Source organism: Puntigrus tetrazona, chromosome 16 (genome assembly GCF_018831695.1).
Source record: "Puntigrus tetrazona isolate hp1 chromosome 16, ASM1883169v1, whole genome shotgun sequence".
Lineage (NCBI taxonomy): Eukaryota > Metazoa > Chordata > Actinopteri > Cypriniformes > Cyprinidae > Puntigrus > Puntigrus tetrazona.
In genome coordinates this window covers 1635224-1654703 of record NC_056714.1, presented here as the reverse complement: position 1 = coordinate 1654703, position 19480 = coordinate 1635224, and the positions used below count along the sequence as shown (strand labels likewise).

The following is a 19480-nucleotide window of genomic DNA, read 5'->3' as shown; positions in this document are numbered from 1 at the left end:
GGAGGAAGCAGCAGTTGCAGGAACACTTTGAGCGCCTGAAAGCTTCTTTATTACAGCAGTCAACATAACGTATAATATAAGACATAAATAGTAACGGTAAATAAGATAGGGTCACTGGACTGGTTTTCGTACTAATCTGGCAACCCTTGCTGCCGGTAGTGGGCACTCGCGCATAATCAGTGACGTACTGAGGAAAATAGGAAAGGAAGGGTAAAAGAAAGTTGAAGTGAACGCGGCGGTTGTTGAATTCAAAAAGGGTCTCAGTGAACGACTAAAGTGAACGAGAGCGTTTCAGTCACGTACAGAGTCGTTAAACTACAAATTCGTTTGATTTAATCAGAAAAAGGGAGACACAAGGACACAGATAGCATGCCGATGATGATCGTGAGGAGGCTGTTTTTGTTACGTTTACGTTATACTTTGTTAGCTGCCTGGTTACTTGCCTTAATGTCGTGAAATATAATTCTAATAATTTGCGTTAACTAGCTGTTTAGCCCACGTACATATTTGTCTTTTTAGCCGTCGTGACAACGATAGGTGTCACATTGTAATTGTGTTTAAAACTGTAGCTCTTGAGTCCCAACCTAGTTCGCTAGATTAGATTTACATGCAGGCCAAAGAATAAAATTACAAGCGATACAAGTTTAATATGTTTTTTTCCCCATACATTATCTATCTATCTATCTATCTATCTATCTATCTATCTATCTATCTATCTATCTATCTATCAAGTGCAACAGTATGTATGTCAAAAATAAATCAGTCAGAACAGCTTACTCATAAATAAGTCAGGCATGTTTAGAACAATAATCGATAGATGACATTAAAAAGGATCACAGTGCAACCTCAAAATACAAATGAACCCATTTTAAATCTTGGCCACAGTCCTTCAAACCACTAGTTTTTATCCATTAGTCAGCAATACGCTTTTAACTATTCAAAATACAGTAATAGAACAAATGTTGTATGATGAGTATTCATACCAATAATTACAGGTCAGAATATGCTGGTTGTTTTATTACAGGCCGTATCTGTCATGATGCAGTGTTTTTTTCATCTATGTTTTAAGCTAACATTTCCACAAAAGTTATTTGAAGCATTAAAGTAATAATTAAAGACATCACGCATACATATATTATGTAAACAATTTTTTTTATTTGGTATGAAGTTATTTTTATTTTTATTGTAATCGTTTGAAAGCACATATATAAAACATGTATATATGTATTGAAGAGAATGCATTTTGGACTGACACTTTGTATACATATATAAGATATTTCAGATTTAAAGTTATAGACATTTTCTCCTGAATGTAACTGATATAGTTCTTGTCTATTAAGCACATTACAATCAAGCAGAAAGGACAAGAGCCTCGACCGCGACGCTGCCATGCAGACGCTACTTTATTCACATGCCCTTTCTGCACAACTGACGTATGCAAACCAAGACAGTACCATCAAATAATGACCCATATAGCTGGGCATAAACTGAGAGCGGTTGAATACGCAGGTGAGTGCGTGAGCATAGTTTTGCTTATAATAAGGTTGTAATATTTCACGATGCATGGTCAACATTGTGCTAATACAAATGTGCTCAAACCTCTGTTTCAGATCAGGTCATATACAGCTGTAACATTGGCTGTGATAAAAAGGCCAGACATTTTCACTGCTGCCAGTGCCCCAAAATTTACATGAATAAAGACGCCATAAAAAAGCATCTTTGCAGCGCTCATCCAATAGCTACCCGCGCTCCAGAACCACAACCTGTAAGTCACACGCTACGAGAACCTCCTTCACAGCGAGCAGAATCTCATCCACCTCCAGAAACTCCTTCACAGCAACAAGCAGCACCTCCAACAGCTGAGAGAGAGCGGGTCTCTTCGGTTCAGTGTCACACTAGGGTGAGTTTAAATTCTAAACAATTAGAACTACAATCGAGTGGATAAATAATAAACACTGCAACGCGTCCTCGAAGAAGTGAAATGTCAGCTTTTTTATTTCAACTGTCATTGTGAGTGAGGCCGATAAAGTGATTTGAAAAAAATAGATAAATGTAAGAGGATTGTTTGTTTTGACCAAACTCTCTGATTTTGCTTGCTAGATACCCAGCTAATTATAAAAAGCTAGTAGATCCAGCTATTATTAGTAAATTTTAACTAGCTGATTAGTGGATCTTCTAGCTATTTGTCACTTTAGCTGTGGAGATAATGGTAAATTGTATAATTCTTCCAGTTGGTATATTCTAATCGAACTGAAAAATAATGAGAGCTTTCTAGGCTAGATTTGTAGTCAAAAATGTGTATGTGTGTATATATATATATATATATATATATATATATATATATATACATACACACACAGTCATGTGAAAAAATTAGGACACCCTTTGAAAGCATGTGGTTTTATTGTAACATTTTTAATAAATGGTTATTTCATCTCAAACAATACAGAGAGATTAAAGTAATCAAACTAAACAATAAAAACTGAAGAAAAGTCTTTTCAAGATCTTCTGTACATGTCATTCTACAAAAATGCCTATTCTAACTGAGGAAAAGATAGGACACCCTTGCCCCTAATAGCGAGTGTTACCTCCTTTGGCTGAAATAACGGCAGTGAGACGGTTCTTGTAGCCATCTACCAGTCTCCGACATCGGTCTGAGGAAATTTTACCCCACTCCTCAATGCAGAACTTTTTCAGCTGTGACATGTTTGAGGGGTTTCTTGCACAGACAGCCCTTTTCAAGTCACCCCACAGCATCTCAATGGGATTCAAATCTGGACTTTGACTTGGCCATTCCAGGACTCTCCATTTCTTCTTTTTCAGCCAATCTTTGGTTGATTTACTAGTATGTTTTGGGTCATTGTCATGTTGCATGGTCCAGTTCCGCTTCAGCTTTAATTTTCTAACTGATGGTCTCACATGTTCTTCAAGCACCTTCTGATACACAGTAGAATTCATGGGGATTCTATGATGGTGAGCTGACCAGGTCCTGCTGCAGCAAAGCAGCCCCAAACCATGACACTTCCACCTCCATGCTTCACAGTTGGTATGAGGTTCTTTTCTTGGAATGCTGTGTTTGGTTTACGCCAAACATGTCTGCTCTTACAATTTTGGACTCATCTGTCCAAAGAACATTATTCCAGAAGTCCTGGTCTTTGTCAACTTTATCTCTGGCAAATGTCAGTCTGGCCTTGATGTTTCTGTTGGAAAGCAAAGGTTTCTCCTTGCACACCTCCCATGCAAGTTAAACTTGTACAGTCTCTTTCTGATTGTAGAGGCATGTACTTCTACATCAACAGTAACCAGAGCCTGCTGTAGTTCTCGAGATGACACTTTAGGGTTTTGGAGACCTCTTTTAGCATCTTGCGGTCTGCTCTTGGGGTGAACTTGCTGGGGCGACCAGTCCTGGGCATGTTGGCAGTTGTTTTGAAAGCCCTCCACTTGTAGACTATCTTCCGGACAGTGGAATGGCTGATTTCAAAATCTTTTGAGATCTTTTTAAATCCCTTCCCAGACTCATAGGCTGCTACAATCTTTTTTCTGAAGTCCTCTGACAGCTCTTTTGCTCTCACCATGGTGCTCACTCTCACTTCAACAGTCAGGAGCACACCAAACTAAATGTCTGAGGTTTAAATAGGGCAAGCCTCATTCAACATGCAGAGTAACGATCTACTAATTATGTGCACCTGGTGTGATGTACCTGTGTGAGATCTGAGCCAATTTATGACATGTACAGAAGATCTTGAAAAGACTTTTCTTCAGTTTTCATTGTTTAGTTTGATTACTTTAATCTCTCTGTATTGTTGAAACTGAGATGAAATAACCATTTATTAAAAATGTTACAATAAAACCACATGCTTTCAAAGGGTGTCCTAATTTTTCACATGACTGTATATATATATATATATATATATATATATATATATATATATATATATATATATATATATATATATATTTCAGATTTAAAGTTATAGACATTTTCTCCTGAATGTAACTGATATAGTTCTTGTCTATTAAGCACATTACAATCAAGCAGAAAGGACAAGAGCCTCGACCGCGACGCTGCCATGCAGACGCTACTTTATTCACATGCCCTTTCTGCACAACTGACGTATGCAAACCAAGACAGTACCATCAAATAATGACCCATATAGCTGGGCATAAACTGAGAGCGGTTGAATACGCAGGTGAGTTTCTGGGCATGCAATTTCTTCAGTAATAGTTTGGGAGGAGAAGAAATACACATTAAAAATGAATGAAACTGTTTTGAACAGTGGAAAAAATAAATGAAAATACAGCCTTGTATCCACGTCACTGATGTGCTTATACAATCTCTTTAGATTTTGTCATATACAGCTGTAACATTTGCTGTGGAAAAAAGGCCAGACATTTTCACTGCTGCCAGTGCCCCAAGACTTTCATCAATAAAGGTGCCATAAAAAAGCATCTTTGCAGCGCTCATCCAATAGCTACCTGCGCTCCAGAACCACAACCTGTAAGTCACCCGCTACGAGAACCTCCTTCACGGCAGCAACCAGCGTCTCAAAAACAAGACCTCGATTTGCAGCAAGCGGAACCAGATCCACAAGAATTAGCAGCTTCTTCAGCGATTGAGAATAAGGACATCTCTGTTCAGGTTCCACGTGGGGTGAGTCTGAATTCAAAAAACTGAATTACAGTAAGCTGTTAATTATTTTATTAACAGTAATTAGCTATTTAGGTCATGCAGCTGTCTGTTGCTTTAACTGTAAAACCAATAGTGACAGCGCAATTGAAATGACGTATCTTGAGTAAGTAGATAAAATATGAAGCATATTAATATACATTGAGGAAATGTATTTTATACTCAAACGTATGGGCTTTTGCGTGTAACTGATGTGCTTCTTGTCTATTCAGCACATCACAGTTAAGCAGAAAGGGCAAACGCCTCAACCACAACTCTGCCATGCAGACGCTACTTTATACACATGCCCTTTCTGCACAACTGATGTATGTAAGCCAAGACAGTACCATCAAATCATGACCCATATAGCTGGGCATAAACTGAGAGCCGTTGAATATGGAGGTAAGTGAGCAAGCATACAGTTTTTTGGTAATGTTTTATAATATTGTGGTAATATTTAATATATATATATATATATATATATATATATATATATATATATATATATATATATATATATATATATATATATTAATATATAAAGTCATTATGCAGAGAAATGTCTACTAACATTTATTTATTATTTTTAGATTATGTTATATACAGCTGTAACATTGGCTGTGGTAAAAAGGCCAGACATTTTCACTGCTGCAAGTGTCCCAAAACGTACTTTCATAAACGCGACCTAAAAAGGCATCTCTGCGCCGCTCATCCCATAACTCCTCCAGAAACACCTTCCGTACAGCAACCAGCACCCGGTCCGCTGGAATTACCAGCTCCTCCAGTGACGGTGAAAAGCAGGAAAATCTCAGTGCAGTGTCGTCACTGCGGGCTCAGTCTTAATTCCAAAAATTTAAAGAAACACATTGAGAGAAGGCACCGCGAAGGCGCGCACCCCGTCACTTCAGTTCTACCAGCGCAGTGTGTCGATAAAAAGAATGGAATATTTGTTGTTTTGGAATCATTTTCTGAGCCCTGCGCCCCCATCCATGTGGTCAAAAGATTCTGGGGTTCATCCCACAAGGTTAAGTGTGAAATGGATAATTGCAACAGTCGTGTTGACGTGGCACAAAGAAGTGGATTATTGGTTACGCAGTGTATGCATTTAACCTCAGTAGACTGCACCGGTGCCGTCGCACCGAGCCAGGATTTATCAGAGCGTTTGTTGACTGAGATGGTGGAGCGAAAATGGATCGGACGGATAAGGAAAAACCAATGCCTTAAGCTGCAAAATCAAGCTAAGCTCAAAGGTGCCACATTTACTAGCCTTGTTACCATTGGAGGCCCTGATTACATGCATTATATATCAATATATGAGCCAAAGTTGTCAAGTTACAGTAAATTGGGCAGAGTCTTGGTGGATTACGACGCCAAGACAAACACTTGGAACTGCCCTTGTGGCAAAGGGGGAAAACCATGCCTGCACAAGAGTATCGGAAAGTGGTGTCTCTATCAAATGAAGAAGCAGCTCTTCAAAAACCTGCTTGAATCGGAGGAAGGAACCGAATCGGTGCAAAATGAGAATCTGTCTAGCCAACAATTGCTGTCCAGCGACTGGTTGGGATAACGTACTGCCACTTTAAATCTGTGGTTCCACCGATCAGTTAACAAAGACAGCGTGAATGTAAAAGGAAGAACATTATTAAATTATTGGCGATTATTAACGTTCCATTTATTCCCCCTTTTGTTTTCAAGAATGAATGAACATACTTGGTTCCACATTTGTTTCATGTCATTTTACTTAATGGCGATAATATTTTTGTCCATTTTAAATGAAAGAAAGAACTCACAGCCTGTTATGTTCATATTTACCAAGAGCGCCAATATAAATGAAGTTTGCAATATATTCGTCAATTTTCTGTCGGGGCAAAAGTTGTTGAAAAAGCAATAAATTGGTGGTAATCGGAATCTACATAAACATAAAATCTCACAAAATCTTTGTTGGAAAAAAAACTTCATGAGTCAACTACTCCATTACGTTGATCGATAACGCTCCTGCTCTCAGACGTCTTTCAGAGTTGTGGAAAGAATGTTGTTTTCTTTCAGGGCTGTGCCCGTGTGTGTTTAGTCAGATTTAATGTAGCTCAAACAATAACACTTGTATGATCACGACCGAACTACAGGACTTGAACACTCAACACGCAGGTCAGTAATGTCAAAGTTTTTATCAGTTTACACTCCCTACAAGCCGATTTTTATGTAACCAGCCAAATTCTTGACGCGTCACATAATATTCTTTTTTTTTTGCTTTGCTTTGCTTTAGTTCTTGGGCTCCTCTTCCATAGCTGCAAAGTCATTCCGTATCCCAGTCCTGAATCACCACAAGACATTGCTGAACCTGAGTTATATGCACGAATGTCACTGCATTTCATTAAAAAAAAAACCTTTTTCAGAAATAAGCACGTTTTTCTTTAAAAGTATATAAGCTTTATACTGGTCATATATAGTATCTTAATGGGTCAAGTAAAATGTACATTTATAATAACACATACACACATCAGTGTGTGAAAGCTTGGCTGGACGAATACAGTACACTTCTCTTTAATGCTATATAACAAGTCACATTTGAGTCCCCCGACTTACAAAACAAACAACAAATACATAAATAGTTTCCCTTTCAGTCAAGCAGTTGTGAATTAAATACTGGCTGACCCAATAAATGGATAATACTATTATATGCCATATACCCCACGCTTAATGTCCAGTTCAGGTCCTTTTTATGATGAAAGCATCTGGAATTTGGTAACTCTGAGCTCATTCGGTAAGGCACTTAGGATTCGGTTTTCACCACATACAGTGAGATCCTGAGTCCCCACAGAGAAGCCAAAGGAAACTAGTGGTCAAGTCTCCCTGCTGAGGGAAGCAGTGTGGGTCTCTCTCAGTTTCTGAGTATTGTACGGTCCCGTCTGCAACATTGCATGCCCCGGTTCTCCTTCCCTCTGTGTGACCGGATCTCTCGCAGCCCTCCGCTTTCATACGAGTCCTTTGGTCATCGCCCGGGGCAGGACGTAGGTTTAACGCAGTGGCCATCAAACAGGACCAGGCTGGCCGGACAGTGGCAGCCGGCCACACAGGGCCTTTGACAGGGTCCGATTTCGTTCCAGTTATTGCAGGTTTTAGTGCAGCCAGGCCCACATGTGTCATAAACTGCGCCGTGTTTGCAATGTGTGCCTACAGAAAACAAACAGTTGTCAATTATGAAGAAAATACTTGGTTATGTCAGCTTTAAACACATTTTTTAAATCAAGCCGATCTAAGATTCTAGGCTGTGTGACATCACACAGACCCAGGCCCATCCCACGATTTTTGACTGACACTAGCGTTTCAACACAGATTCGAGAAACTGGAGTTTTACACTACCGTTAAGAAATTTTACCCAAAGTATATTATAGACCCAAAAGAATCGTACAAATTATGGAAAATGGGCATCCAATGACCCCCAATGGCCAATTAATCTCTATTGCATTAAATAAAAACACCATATCAATTAGTCAGGTCTGACTTACTCATGCAGGTGAGCTCCGGTCTCCAGTGCACACGAACGCCCTCTCTCTCACACGCTCGACTGTATGCTATAAATGACTCGCAATAACAGTTCTTATGTACTGGACACTCACACATGTCTGTTACACACGACCTAAAAAAAAAAGACAGAGATTAGTGTCATTGTATGTTGAAAAACTGGCACCAGTTTAATGTTCTCATATCCTGGTACACACATTTAGGAATAATTGATTGTTTTAGTAATAAATATTTTAAAGACCTGAGGCTAATTCTAGAGTAATACAATAAAATGTCACACGCGCAATTCTAGATCTCTTATTAAGTTAATTTGAGGTCATTTTTTATTCGATGATGATGACTGCACAATGGAAAACCTACTTGTAGAAAGAGGTAAAGTCTACAGCAGAATGGCACTTCTGAAACTCCCAGGACTTGAGTTTATGGCACGTTCTGTGAGCACGCAGCTTTACTTTGACCGTGCCGGGACAGAGGAAGGACGTGGGTCTGCGGTTCGGAGCCTGACACACCTCATTGTCCTCCACACGCCAGGACTCAGCAAATTCATCCACGTCAAACTTAATCTGGCCGTCTCCTCCTAGAGAGTCATCCCGTCTTTGACCGTTGTAGTTTCCGCACAGCCCACAGAGCTGGCCCTTCAGATGAGGCGCTGCGACCACCTCCACCAGACTGTCCCCGTCCCACGTGATCTCCAGTCCTGATGACACAGCCAAGGTGATGGTTAAGTAAAAGGAAACGTGCTGCATTTGCCTGCATTCGAGTAAATTACATATCTCGTAGCCTGACACAATAGCACAGGACTCCACACATCCTTCGCACACATTATTCACCCTCCTGCCAGCTGGAAAGAGGTACCGGAGCATTCGGGCCCTCACAACCAGACTGAACAGTTTCTTCCCACAAGCCATCAGACTCCTCAATAATCCCACCTGAATGGTCTTCCTGTTCCATAGGCATTTTTGCACTTCATATTTATTGTTGTTTGTATTTTGTGGTCTTTGCACTAGTTTGCACGCTGGGTTTTGCACTCTACTTCCTTACTGTTTGCACTAGTCTGCACTTTATGTGGCTAAGACACTGTCTTAGCTCAGCGTGTGAGTTTTTTTTGTATTGTGTGTCACTTTATGTAGCACCACGTCCAGGAGAAACGTTGTCTCATTTCACTATGTATTGCACAGCTACATGTAGTTGAAATGACAATAAAAAGCCACTTGACTTGACAATCTCTAGTCTTTCAGCAATCAAATTAATTTAAAAGTTTTTCTTCATTTAAAAACTCACTTGCTAAAGTGAGGGCAAAAGGGTTTTTTAAGAAAGTATGAAAATAAATGATGGCCAGAATCAAGACCTCTAACATACAGTTTTAGTTTTTTGAAAGATCTTTGGACACGTTCCTCACAGAAACCCATTTATCTAATGCATTGTATCTATCGTTCCATTATCACTTTGAAAATGTGCTTAAAAAGAGTTCAAATTTGCAACATTGACAGTTATTGAACTTAAGTGAAATAACGCTGAACCAAACAAATAATGATTCTATTATCTTCTGGAGAGTTGCTTTTCATTACTGACAGTTTACATCACGGACACTTTATTATTTTCCTGTTTATTAATGTCGAAACAATCTGCATTGTATAAAGCGCTATATAAATAAATGTGACTTGAGTTAAACCAACATGCTGAGTTGAAAGTTAGTTTGGAAGTTATTGTCAGTTCATTTTAAACAGGCCGAACATGCTCTTTTGAAAAAGAAAGGTGCGGCGGACTGTAACCCTCCTATACTATCTGTGTAAGTTGGAATGATTGATTTGAGCTGCTAGCGCAAAGGTTGCTTGCAGATAAATGTCATACGTGGGAGAGCTAATCAAATCACAATCCCGTTGCCAGTCCACAGGGTCAACATTGTGCAAGGCACTGCATTCTTACACTACAGAAACCATTTTCTTACTCAGAACTTTTTTTAGATAATACGCAGTTAATACAACCATAAAGCAGACACGAATCAGTGCCATTCTTTAATGAATAAAAAGCTCAAAAAGGACATTTTAATGGTCCTTGCTGATTAAAAGTATTACTTTCTTTTAGCGTTTTCATCCCAGGACTAAATTAAATATCTTGAATTCTTGCTCTCTTCTGTCAGAGGTCTGTCATACTCAGAAGAAGATTAGTAGAATTGTTGATCCTTTCAGGTAGCATTTGTTCATGCATATTTTCAATGAAATAAAGAACTCAGATATTAACGCGACGACGCAACTGCAATTTAACCCCTCAGATTCTCCAAAAGCTCTGTTAATGAACCTCTGAAAATCCCATAGCTGGTGCCGGCCTTACCTGCGATGGTGGTGAGCTTGAGCAGGTATCCGTCCAGGTCAATGTGGACCCCTGTGCTGTGGAAGGGAAGAGCGATGCGTGTGCCGTTCTGACGGACGGTCAGGTGTTGGTGGAGGCTGATGCTCAGGCCTGATGTGTGCAGCTCCACCGATTTGGTCCACGAGAAGGAGCGAGTGCGACGGGCATCGTTCTTCACCAGCACTGTGAAAATGGCCGCTGGGGAGCAGTCCTTAGTGAGCACGTATTTACACGTGCCCTGAAAGTTAAAGGTGCGGCCGTCGAAGGTGTTATAGTGTGGGTCTCCGAAAACGGTGCACACACCTGGCTCTGGGGTTACGAAAAGAGCAATAGAGAGGATGTTTGTGAAATGATGACACACGTGGAACGTATCATAAATAGGCTACTCTTCGTCGCTAATTTTTCAAGTTTTATTCTGTTAAAATTCACAGCTGGAACATCGTGTGAGCAAGGCAACTTACTATCAGTGCAAACAGGACAGCATCCAGTTCGATTGAGTATCTTGTTCTGAAAAACATTGTATAGTGAGCGACAGACCTGCATACAGTAGGAGACATAAAATCAAACAGCCCTGCTGGGTGGAACTAGAAACAAATATTTAGGCCCTGTGTCCACCGAAGAGTGTTTGGCCAGATGTAAATGCCCAGCTGGGGAGCAGTCTTTGTACATATAAAATGTGACAGCTGCTCACTACGGTATTTGTTCATAAGACTCATATCAGGAACGCACATGTAGGCGTAAACAGACACACCTGCGCGCAAGCAATCATATCACACGCGCACACTAATTTTCACAAGCTGTTTCGTTTGAAAAAGAAAACGTCACGATAGATCACAATACGTGAGGTACATATTCTCTTCAGTTGATAAAGACTGCATTTACCTCACATTATAAAATAACGTCTTCGCTTGCTCTCAAGCTGACTTTCGAACAAACGGTCTTTTTTCTGAGACGTCGCGTTCACCTTTTGACGATGAAAACACCATCTACACACTATAAAGTATAACGTGCGACTATAAAGTACAGACGACTTCACATAAAACTGTGGTTAGGTGTCTTTTATGAGCTTTGTAAAACAAAACTTACTGAGGGACAGCTGGTAATAGGAACACAAATCTTGGGCTGACATTCAATATTCCCCTTAACACAGGTGCACAGAGAACAGTTAGCGGACGACCATCTGTCACCGTCCTAAACCAGAAAGAGACAATGTTATATACGCTCATTCCCCTCTGATATATATGCATGCATTTCTACATGCGCTCATTTTCCCTGTTCTTGGACGCCTCACCCTATAGATTTTGCTCTTCACCCTGCAGTACTTCACATCTTCCATCTTCAGATGAGACTGGCACTCTTCACAGCACGCACCGCCACGGCAGCTGCCGGGTGGCGAGCATCTCTTCCTGCACACGACTGTAGAGTCCACACATGTGCAGGTGGTGCAGTTGTCATGGCTAATGGATGTACCGTTTTCATGGACCTCACTTTGGAACAGGCAGCTGCCAGGCGACAAGTCAAACACCCTCCTCTGACCTGGTGAAGACAAATAAGACCCCTGTCATTTCACATTTCTCATGAAAGCATATTAGATTCAACTGCAATCAAAAATATTCCGGAGACTATACTTATGTATAAGCGTCAACTTTTCTGAACATCCAGAATAGACAAAAGAAACACTTCAATAACAGTTTGATGAAATATTAAAAGTCAACATATCATACGTTTTTTTTTTTGTTGATTGGGTAATACAGCTGTCATAATTATTCAACCCCTTTTCAGCACTGCTCTTTAGCAAAATGGTGATTTAATTGCGCCTGAGCCCTTGGAAACACTATAAACCTCAAGCAGCTTAAGCTGTTAGAAATACATAAATCTGAGTAGCAAATACGGTCAAAAGAGCTATAGAGAATAAATGTAGTTTATGGCTACAGGAGGGCACTAAAAATTCCTTGAGACACAGCTGGCAGCATTGCTCATAGGTTTGAATGCGTCGTACCGGACAACTTTTGAGGCCAATGTAGAAATACTGTATCATCAAGGGGAAAAACCCCTTAATTTACTGCCAAAGACTTGCAAGATGAGCTTATGAAAGGAGGAAAAACACTTGCAAAGTATAAGAAGAACACTAAACAAGCATGGCCTTCATACTCTTGATCAAGAAGAACATAAAAGGCCAACTTGAATACGCTACAATTAACTTGGATAGACTTTTAGAGTTCTAGAAGGATGGAGTAATATGAACAAACCAGAACTTTTGAAAAACATCCTGACTGAACATTTGGACTGTATGAAAGTGGGGTTTCTTTGTATTTGATGAATAGACTGAAGTTTCATTCCAAAGTATGCATCTAAATCTATTGAAGCTTGGCTAAAGCACGAGTCGTAAAATGTTCTTCAGTGGCCTGTTCAAATTGAAAAATATGTGGAATTTGTAAGCAGAGGCAGCATAGGAACCAAATATTAAAAGTGAAGATATGGAAGTTTTATAATTCAGTGTGTATGATATCTTTGGCCTCTGCTAAGAATTAACTTGGGTTTTTTTTTTTGGCCTAAAATATTGAGAAGGATAAAACTTACCACGACATCTAGGACAGCACTGGCCAGGTGGAGTGTGGGTGAGATGAGACGGGCAGGACAGAACAGGACACACCACTTTATGACACATGCTTTGCCCTCCCTGAAACACACACACACACACACACATGATTTTACAAAGCATATATCTTTGTGTTATTTCACTGAACAATACGTGCTACTGTGGGACACTGAGCGAGTATGAAAACAAATTTAGCAAATTAAATTCTATGAAATGACTTAATATACAGTATTTTGAGACACAAAGGTCTTGTACGTCTTTTTTTCAGTTTTGTATGTTGGAAGAATATGTATATGCAGTGGCCAAAATATCAAAAATGTCTTAAATAAAGAATTTTCTAGACAAGTAAAAATTAAAGTCTCGTTTAGAAAAAATTAAGTAATAATAATAATAATATTCAGCCAATGGGATAAGCAAAATAACCTTGTTGTCTGTTTAAAATAAGATTATTTAGCTCTAAGCTAGAAAATCTTTTTTTTGCAGTGTGATAATGTATGTGATATATGAATATGTATATTAGGTATGTATATAAGAGTAAGCATATTATTAGGGGTAGGAAGTTCCCCTCTTCTGATGGGACTAAAGGCACATTAACAAAATAATAAATAGCTGGCTGACTTTTCCATTTATTGACATGACGTAAGATATAGATGGTCAGTTTGATTTTAAGTTTGAAGTTGGGTGTCCACTTTAGAAATAATCATCATCATGTGTAAAATATAACATGTTAAAATGTATAATGTTAGTTAATGTTAGCACTGTTATTATTGACTCTTGAAACAGCATCGCATCTTCTTGTATCACTGGAGATTTTAACTTCCAGAATCATTTTTAGAGATGGGCTAATATGAAAATACGATAATATGAAATAAATAAACTCTTCAAACTGTGGTTCAAAAGACTGTGGTGCATACAAAATTAATAGCGGTTTGGAATTGGTCAAGTGTGTTTTCAATATGCCTGATAATTATGTACGCACTGTATTTTGATCTTGTTGTCAAAACATTCACATGCAGTATTGAGGGGACGTTGATATTGTTTCCTATGCAATGACGTTAGCCAATCATAACAGGACCAGAACAGACTGGGGGTACACTGCTGTTTCATTTTACTTACTGGTTCGTACAAGTATTTTTTTTCCATTGTTGGTCTTCACAGCACACCTCCCGAGTTCGCCTTTTTTATAAATATGATAAAAATAAAGGCTTTTTGGAGATATGAAGGATGCAGTACTGAAGGATGTAGTGAAACAGCTCTCTTTAAATAAGTCATTTTCAATTTTTTTCACATTTTTATTTGTTTTTTGTGCAAAAGAGCTTTTGTTGTGACCCCTTTAAGCTGTGCCTTTAGTCCTGTTGTGCCCTAATAGTATTATAATTCTTATTATATTGAATGTTGGGAATAGTTAAGAGTGACCAAATGTTCCAAATGTTCTTCAGGATTCAAAGTACTTCGAGAAATTAAAAAAAAAAAAAAAAACGATGTCATGCCCCGATTGGTCTGCACAGGCAAACAAAGCCAAAACCTAGATATTTTAGGCAATATGGAAACCCTGGCCAGGACGTATCTGGGGAAAAATGGCAACCTACTCCAAGCAGAGTGGCCAGAACTTCTTCTTGTGACTTGTAACACTTGTAACTCACAGTGCAGATGCATTTAATACAGGGATTCCCTTCAGGATGGAACTCTTCGTCTTCTTTATATAAATTCCCCTCGAAAATGCAGCCTGTGAGTATCCAAGACATGAAAAAAAGCACTAGAATGAGACTCTGGCTGATATCCACAAACACCTAAGGCCAACTACTAACATTTGCCGGTGCTTTAATGAAGTAAAGTTATTGAGGACATGTTGTGCACATCGATATCTAGAATTTTGATTATAACAATATTCTGACTTGTTTATAAAGATTCCACGTTCTCACTTACATCTTTAACGGATAAAGCACTGTATGACAAACACGTAATTATATGAATGACTGACCTGGGCAAGTTGGGCAGCATTTCTTTGGGTGGTTTTTGGGATTCTTACAGTGAATGACACACCTCATTTCTGCTTCAGTGATGACACCTTCCTGTCCAAAGTAAAAAAAAAAGAAGAACTTTACAATCCCCTTTAACGTTTATGTTCAGATTTATATTGGCAGGTGGTTACAATAACTTACATGAAACTGCATATACACTCAAAAACTATTCCATCTACATTATAATTACAATGTCATTTCCCCCAAACGTTCTCATTTAAACCATCCAGCCATTCTCGATCGACCCACCTGACAGCTGTATGTGACACAAGGTTTCACGGGGGTTATCCAGTGATGGGAACTGTTGTAGGACGTCCCTTTGAGATGACAACCTGCAGAGGGAGGAAATAAATTAAATAATAATAATATAATCACTCAGAAGCTAGCAAAGTAATTACAACGAAACAGCAACTGACACATGACTAAAATTATATTTTAGAGCAGAAAAACTGTAGCGGGACCATATTTCTTGGTAAAATGTACTCCGATAATCGTTTTATATACTTTGGGAAAAAAAATAAACATTTCCAGTGTAACAAGAAAATCTGAGCCACCACTGTTAATCGGCCGTTATGTTAAAAATAGCCTAAACATCATCTGCAAATGATTGATTGATTTATAACTTATTATCAGAAGAAGATAAGATGTTGTCGAAACGGAGAACATCAAGTTCTCAGCTGTGAAGAGTCATGGCATCTCCCAACCATAAGGTGGCAGTGACGTTAAACGTAGCAAGTCTATATATTATGTTTGTTAGACCACACATAATTAATAACAACCACGCGATGTTATTTGAAGTTATTTCTTGTAGATCAGTTCTTCAGGAGGTTCTGACCTTTGCATCTTTCACAGCAGGCCCCTGTCTGTTTGACCACCAGCGCACAGTCCTCTGCCAGCGGTGAACACTTCTCCTGCTTACAGTCTGCTTTCTGATTCTATCGATAAACAGAAACATTCGAAGGACAATATATCATTCAGCACTTGCGCGTAATAGTTTTACTCGATGACAACGCGACAAGGACAGAGCCATGAAATGCAGTACGAGATGTGATGTGCTTTTTTGATAGATCAGCTTAATTCAATCACGTTGGGTTCACGACATCCCCGTCGACAGCAGACGAATGCACGTACATGAAGAGCAGCATCGTCTTTCAGAGATAAAACTTCCTGTATTGATCTCTATTCATCAACTCACATGCTGCAAAATCAATACGAGACATTCATCAACCCAACGTATCAGCTCTCACGCGCTAACCTTGTGAAAGGCACACTGTTTGACTCTTGGTGCTTAACATAATGTTCTCATATCGTTCTCTTCATAATGGGTAGCAACAGACATAACAGACCGGTGCTGATTCACAATGCAAACTTTACAAGCATGTATAAACTAACCCTAAAGGTACCCTAACAGCCTGCTCTTAAAGTTAGTGAACATGTAGCTGACGTAGTTAAAAAGTTACTTCTAGTTATTAGAATATCTGAACTATCGAAATGAAGTGAAGTGTAAATTATTAAGAGGAAGTGAGTATAGACCTATTCTTGTTGGTGATGTTAGAATGAAGGCTGCTTGTGTTTTGCCTATGTTGAAAGACGTTCCCTGAAATTTAACCTTAATCTTAAATTGTATATATTTCATACAGGCCATCACTTGTACTTATCAAATATCTCCATCTTAATTGTATTCTATACGACTCAAGCCGCTATCCTGAAAGCTCACAAAAAATCTCGTCTGCCCAGCCTCGACCCCTCACCGCTTTCTCACGACAGAAACGACTGGTAAAATCAGTCGTGTGAATGGGCAAACGGCACTACTAATATTCCACCATATTTCATTTCGAATTCCCGCGCAGGGAGTTGTAAGGGTCTTGGGTTTTTCCTCACCAGACAGACGCAGGAGATGCAGGGGTTATCTGTGATGTTTGGGATGTGTAACACCTCTCCCTCGTTTTCACAGCTAGCCTCCGTACCTGAACGAAAAACGAAAAAAAAAGACATTTACACGAGATATTTCCTCTAAACATTTTATTTAACTGTACAAACAACAATTAAAGCCTGCTAAACCACTTAAGGGTGAGCGAATAAGGCTCTCCAAACTGCTCGTGTTTAGTTTAAGGAGAGTTTACAAAACATAACGGAACGCAGGCCACGCTTTTACTCTGTATTTAAACGATTACCGAGTGATACTAGTAAAACTAACGAGCTACACACTGACAATTATTTTATTTTTGCTATAATATTATTGTAACGGACGGTGTAAAATAATCATTTACATGACTGGACAGCTAAAAATCACCAACCTTCAAATACGAAATGAACGCTACTAGTATAATGCAACGCTCTAATTCTCAATTTTAAAGTAATAATAGCAATTCAAGCGTTTTAAAATGACAACTAATCCAATTTACACGACCACCGTGACAAAACAACACAAGCATTTTTCGAATACACATCTTAATGAAAGCGATTTTATGCAAAATATTAGATGTTTTATGCAGAAATGTCTACACGATTTAATTTCTGCTTATTTATGATTCTCACCGGTGATTAAAGGTGCAGTTAAACGCGGCGTTTGGAGAATTAAAAACCAGAATAACAGGTTGTAGGTTACTGGAGGAGACAGACACAGCATCCTAAAATTCACTCCAGGCGCACGGGGGGGAAGAGAAAAAATGAATAAATAGAGTATCCAAAGCCTGTAGAAACGGTCTTCGGTAAAATCCAGAGAGAGGGGGGCATTGGTGTCATAAGGGAGTCAATCTTCGGCAAACGCGCGCGATGCCCCGTCAGCTCAACATCGTGACAGAAACGGTCCAGAAAACACGTCGACGCCGAGGCAGCTCTCCGAAGATCCAGGTTTGCCGGTCACAAACTCCACAAAGAGTTTAAAACGCAGATAAGATCCAGGGGTCTTCTGGAGACGAGCGCGTGGAGAGATGACACTGCCATGATCCAAACCGAGATATCCAGTCTTTGGTCAGAGCGCTCTCGTTTGGTCTCCGGTTCCTCTCTGACAGACGCGCGGACGCGCACTGCTGGTCATTTCTGGCGACGCCGGTGCTCCTCCAGCTCCAGAGCTGCAGTTAAACATTCCCGCGGTATTGGCCCGTCCTCCAGTCCACGCAGATATCTGCCCCTTCTCTATTTAAACGCATGTGTGGGTTTATAATCCCGCAGATCTGCCGTATGCTGAGGTGCAGCGAGGTCCGCCCCTATCTGTACCTCAACATATCAGCGTTCAGCGTGGGCACACTCGTGTGGCTTTCTCACCAAACAAGAATTTCAGCCTATTATAAAGGCACGGGATAGGAACATGCCTTTTGCGTGTAATTCTCAATCTTAGAATAACAATGACTTCATTCATTGACCATTACCCGAAGTAGGTGCTAAGTGTCTTCAGAAATCCAAAGTATCTAGTATTGTCCCGTCTGCATTTCAAAGGTCAGATTAATAACTAAAGACACGAAGCTGAAGCAGACCTGGTCTGCTTACGTTTGACAAAATGATACGTCCTGAGACTAATTGCTTCTAAAGGTAGACGGGTTTCTGAACACCAAGAGAATCGATTGATTTCTTTAATATTAGTCACTAGATAGCGCCAAAGAGCACCTTTACTGGAGATCTTGCAACCTGGTGTCTAGTGTCTTGGAAATTCAACTCACCTTGGTGACAATCCCTTCGGCCGAGCCCAAGCAATTACAGTGGGTTTGACAAATCATCTTATTTAGATCCAATTACAATAATTACTTTTAATTGGTTTAATTATCAACGGTGAGTGATCAACCGTCCTCGGCCACTTGATAGGACAAAGATGATGGCACACGGTGTACGAAGGTACTATTTTTAAAAGATATATTGCGAACGGTGAGACATCTGATCTGCAGTGTGTTGTAATAAGACAATCAACCTGTTTTGTCCGGCTGTACCTCTTCCATACACTTGTTGATCTCAGTTTTTGCTGATTCAATGTCAGTTTTCTAGTGAAATGACTTCCCTGTTGACGTATGTCGGATTTCCCCAAACATTATTAAGCATCCCCTAAATCCTGCCCCACTCCATCCATTCAGCAAATTAATAAGTATCAAATCCCCACCTTATTTTCTCCTCCTCTTCTTTCGTTTTTGATAATCCGTTTCAGAAAACACCTACCACTGCTTGCATTAAAGCTATTCGTAGAGCTTACCTTGACACAGCCTGCAACTGTAAGCAGTTGTTTTTGGTGCAATTATCTTTAGACTACGTAGGCCTATGTCTATTGAAATGACAAAACCGCCGTCGCCTGCATTCAGAGTCAAATGAAAACATCATTTAGATGTATGGGCCTGT

General features: G+C 39.6%; 2 protein-coding genes across 4 annotated transcripts; one reads left to right on the top strand and one right to left on the bottom strand.

The window, feature by feature from the left end:
* Positions 1-176: 176 nt before the first annotated feature.
* si:ch73-341k19.1 lies at positions 177-6337 on the top strand. 3 transcript variants are annotated; one of them, XM_043260684.1, is made up of 7 exons: positions 177-384; positions 1341-1509; positions 1611-1900; positions 4022-4190; positions 4344-4651; positions 4900-5068; positions 5257-6337. In XM_043260684.1, exons 1-7 carry the CDS (start codon positions 370-372, stop codon positions 6231-6233), a joined length of 2097 nt encoding a protein of 698 aa, XP_043116619.1. In that variant the 5' UTR covers positions 177-369; the 3' UTR covers positions 6234-6337. The 3 variants fall into 3 exon arrangements, with proteins under 3 accessions (XP_043116619.1, XP_043116622.1, XP_043116621.1); XM_043260686.1 differs by having other exon boundaries at positions 189-210; XM_043260687.1 differs by having other exon boundaries at positions 177-1509; positions 1616-1900.
* A 479-nt stretch (positions 6338-6816) lies between these two features.
* On the bottom strand, positions 6817-18501 carry bmper (BMP binding endothelial regulator). The gene is made up of 14 exons (XM_043260688.1): positions 17696-18501; positions 17039-17124; positions 15993-16092; positions 15407-15489; positions 15118-15208; positions 14780-14862; positions 13118-13217; positions 11829-12073; positions 11624-11728; positions 10999-11044; positions 10520-10846; positions 8549-8885; positions 8173-8303; positions 6817-7837 (listed from the first exon to the last, which is right to left on the bottom strand). Exons 1-14 carry the CDS (start codon positions 17784-17786, stop codon positions 7656-7658), a joined length of 2007 nt encoding a protein of 668 aa, XP_043116623.1. The 5' UTR covers positions 17787-18501; the 3' UTR covers positions 6817-7655.
* Between the last annotated feature and the right edge of the window lie 979 nt (positions 18502-19480).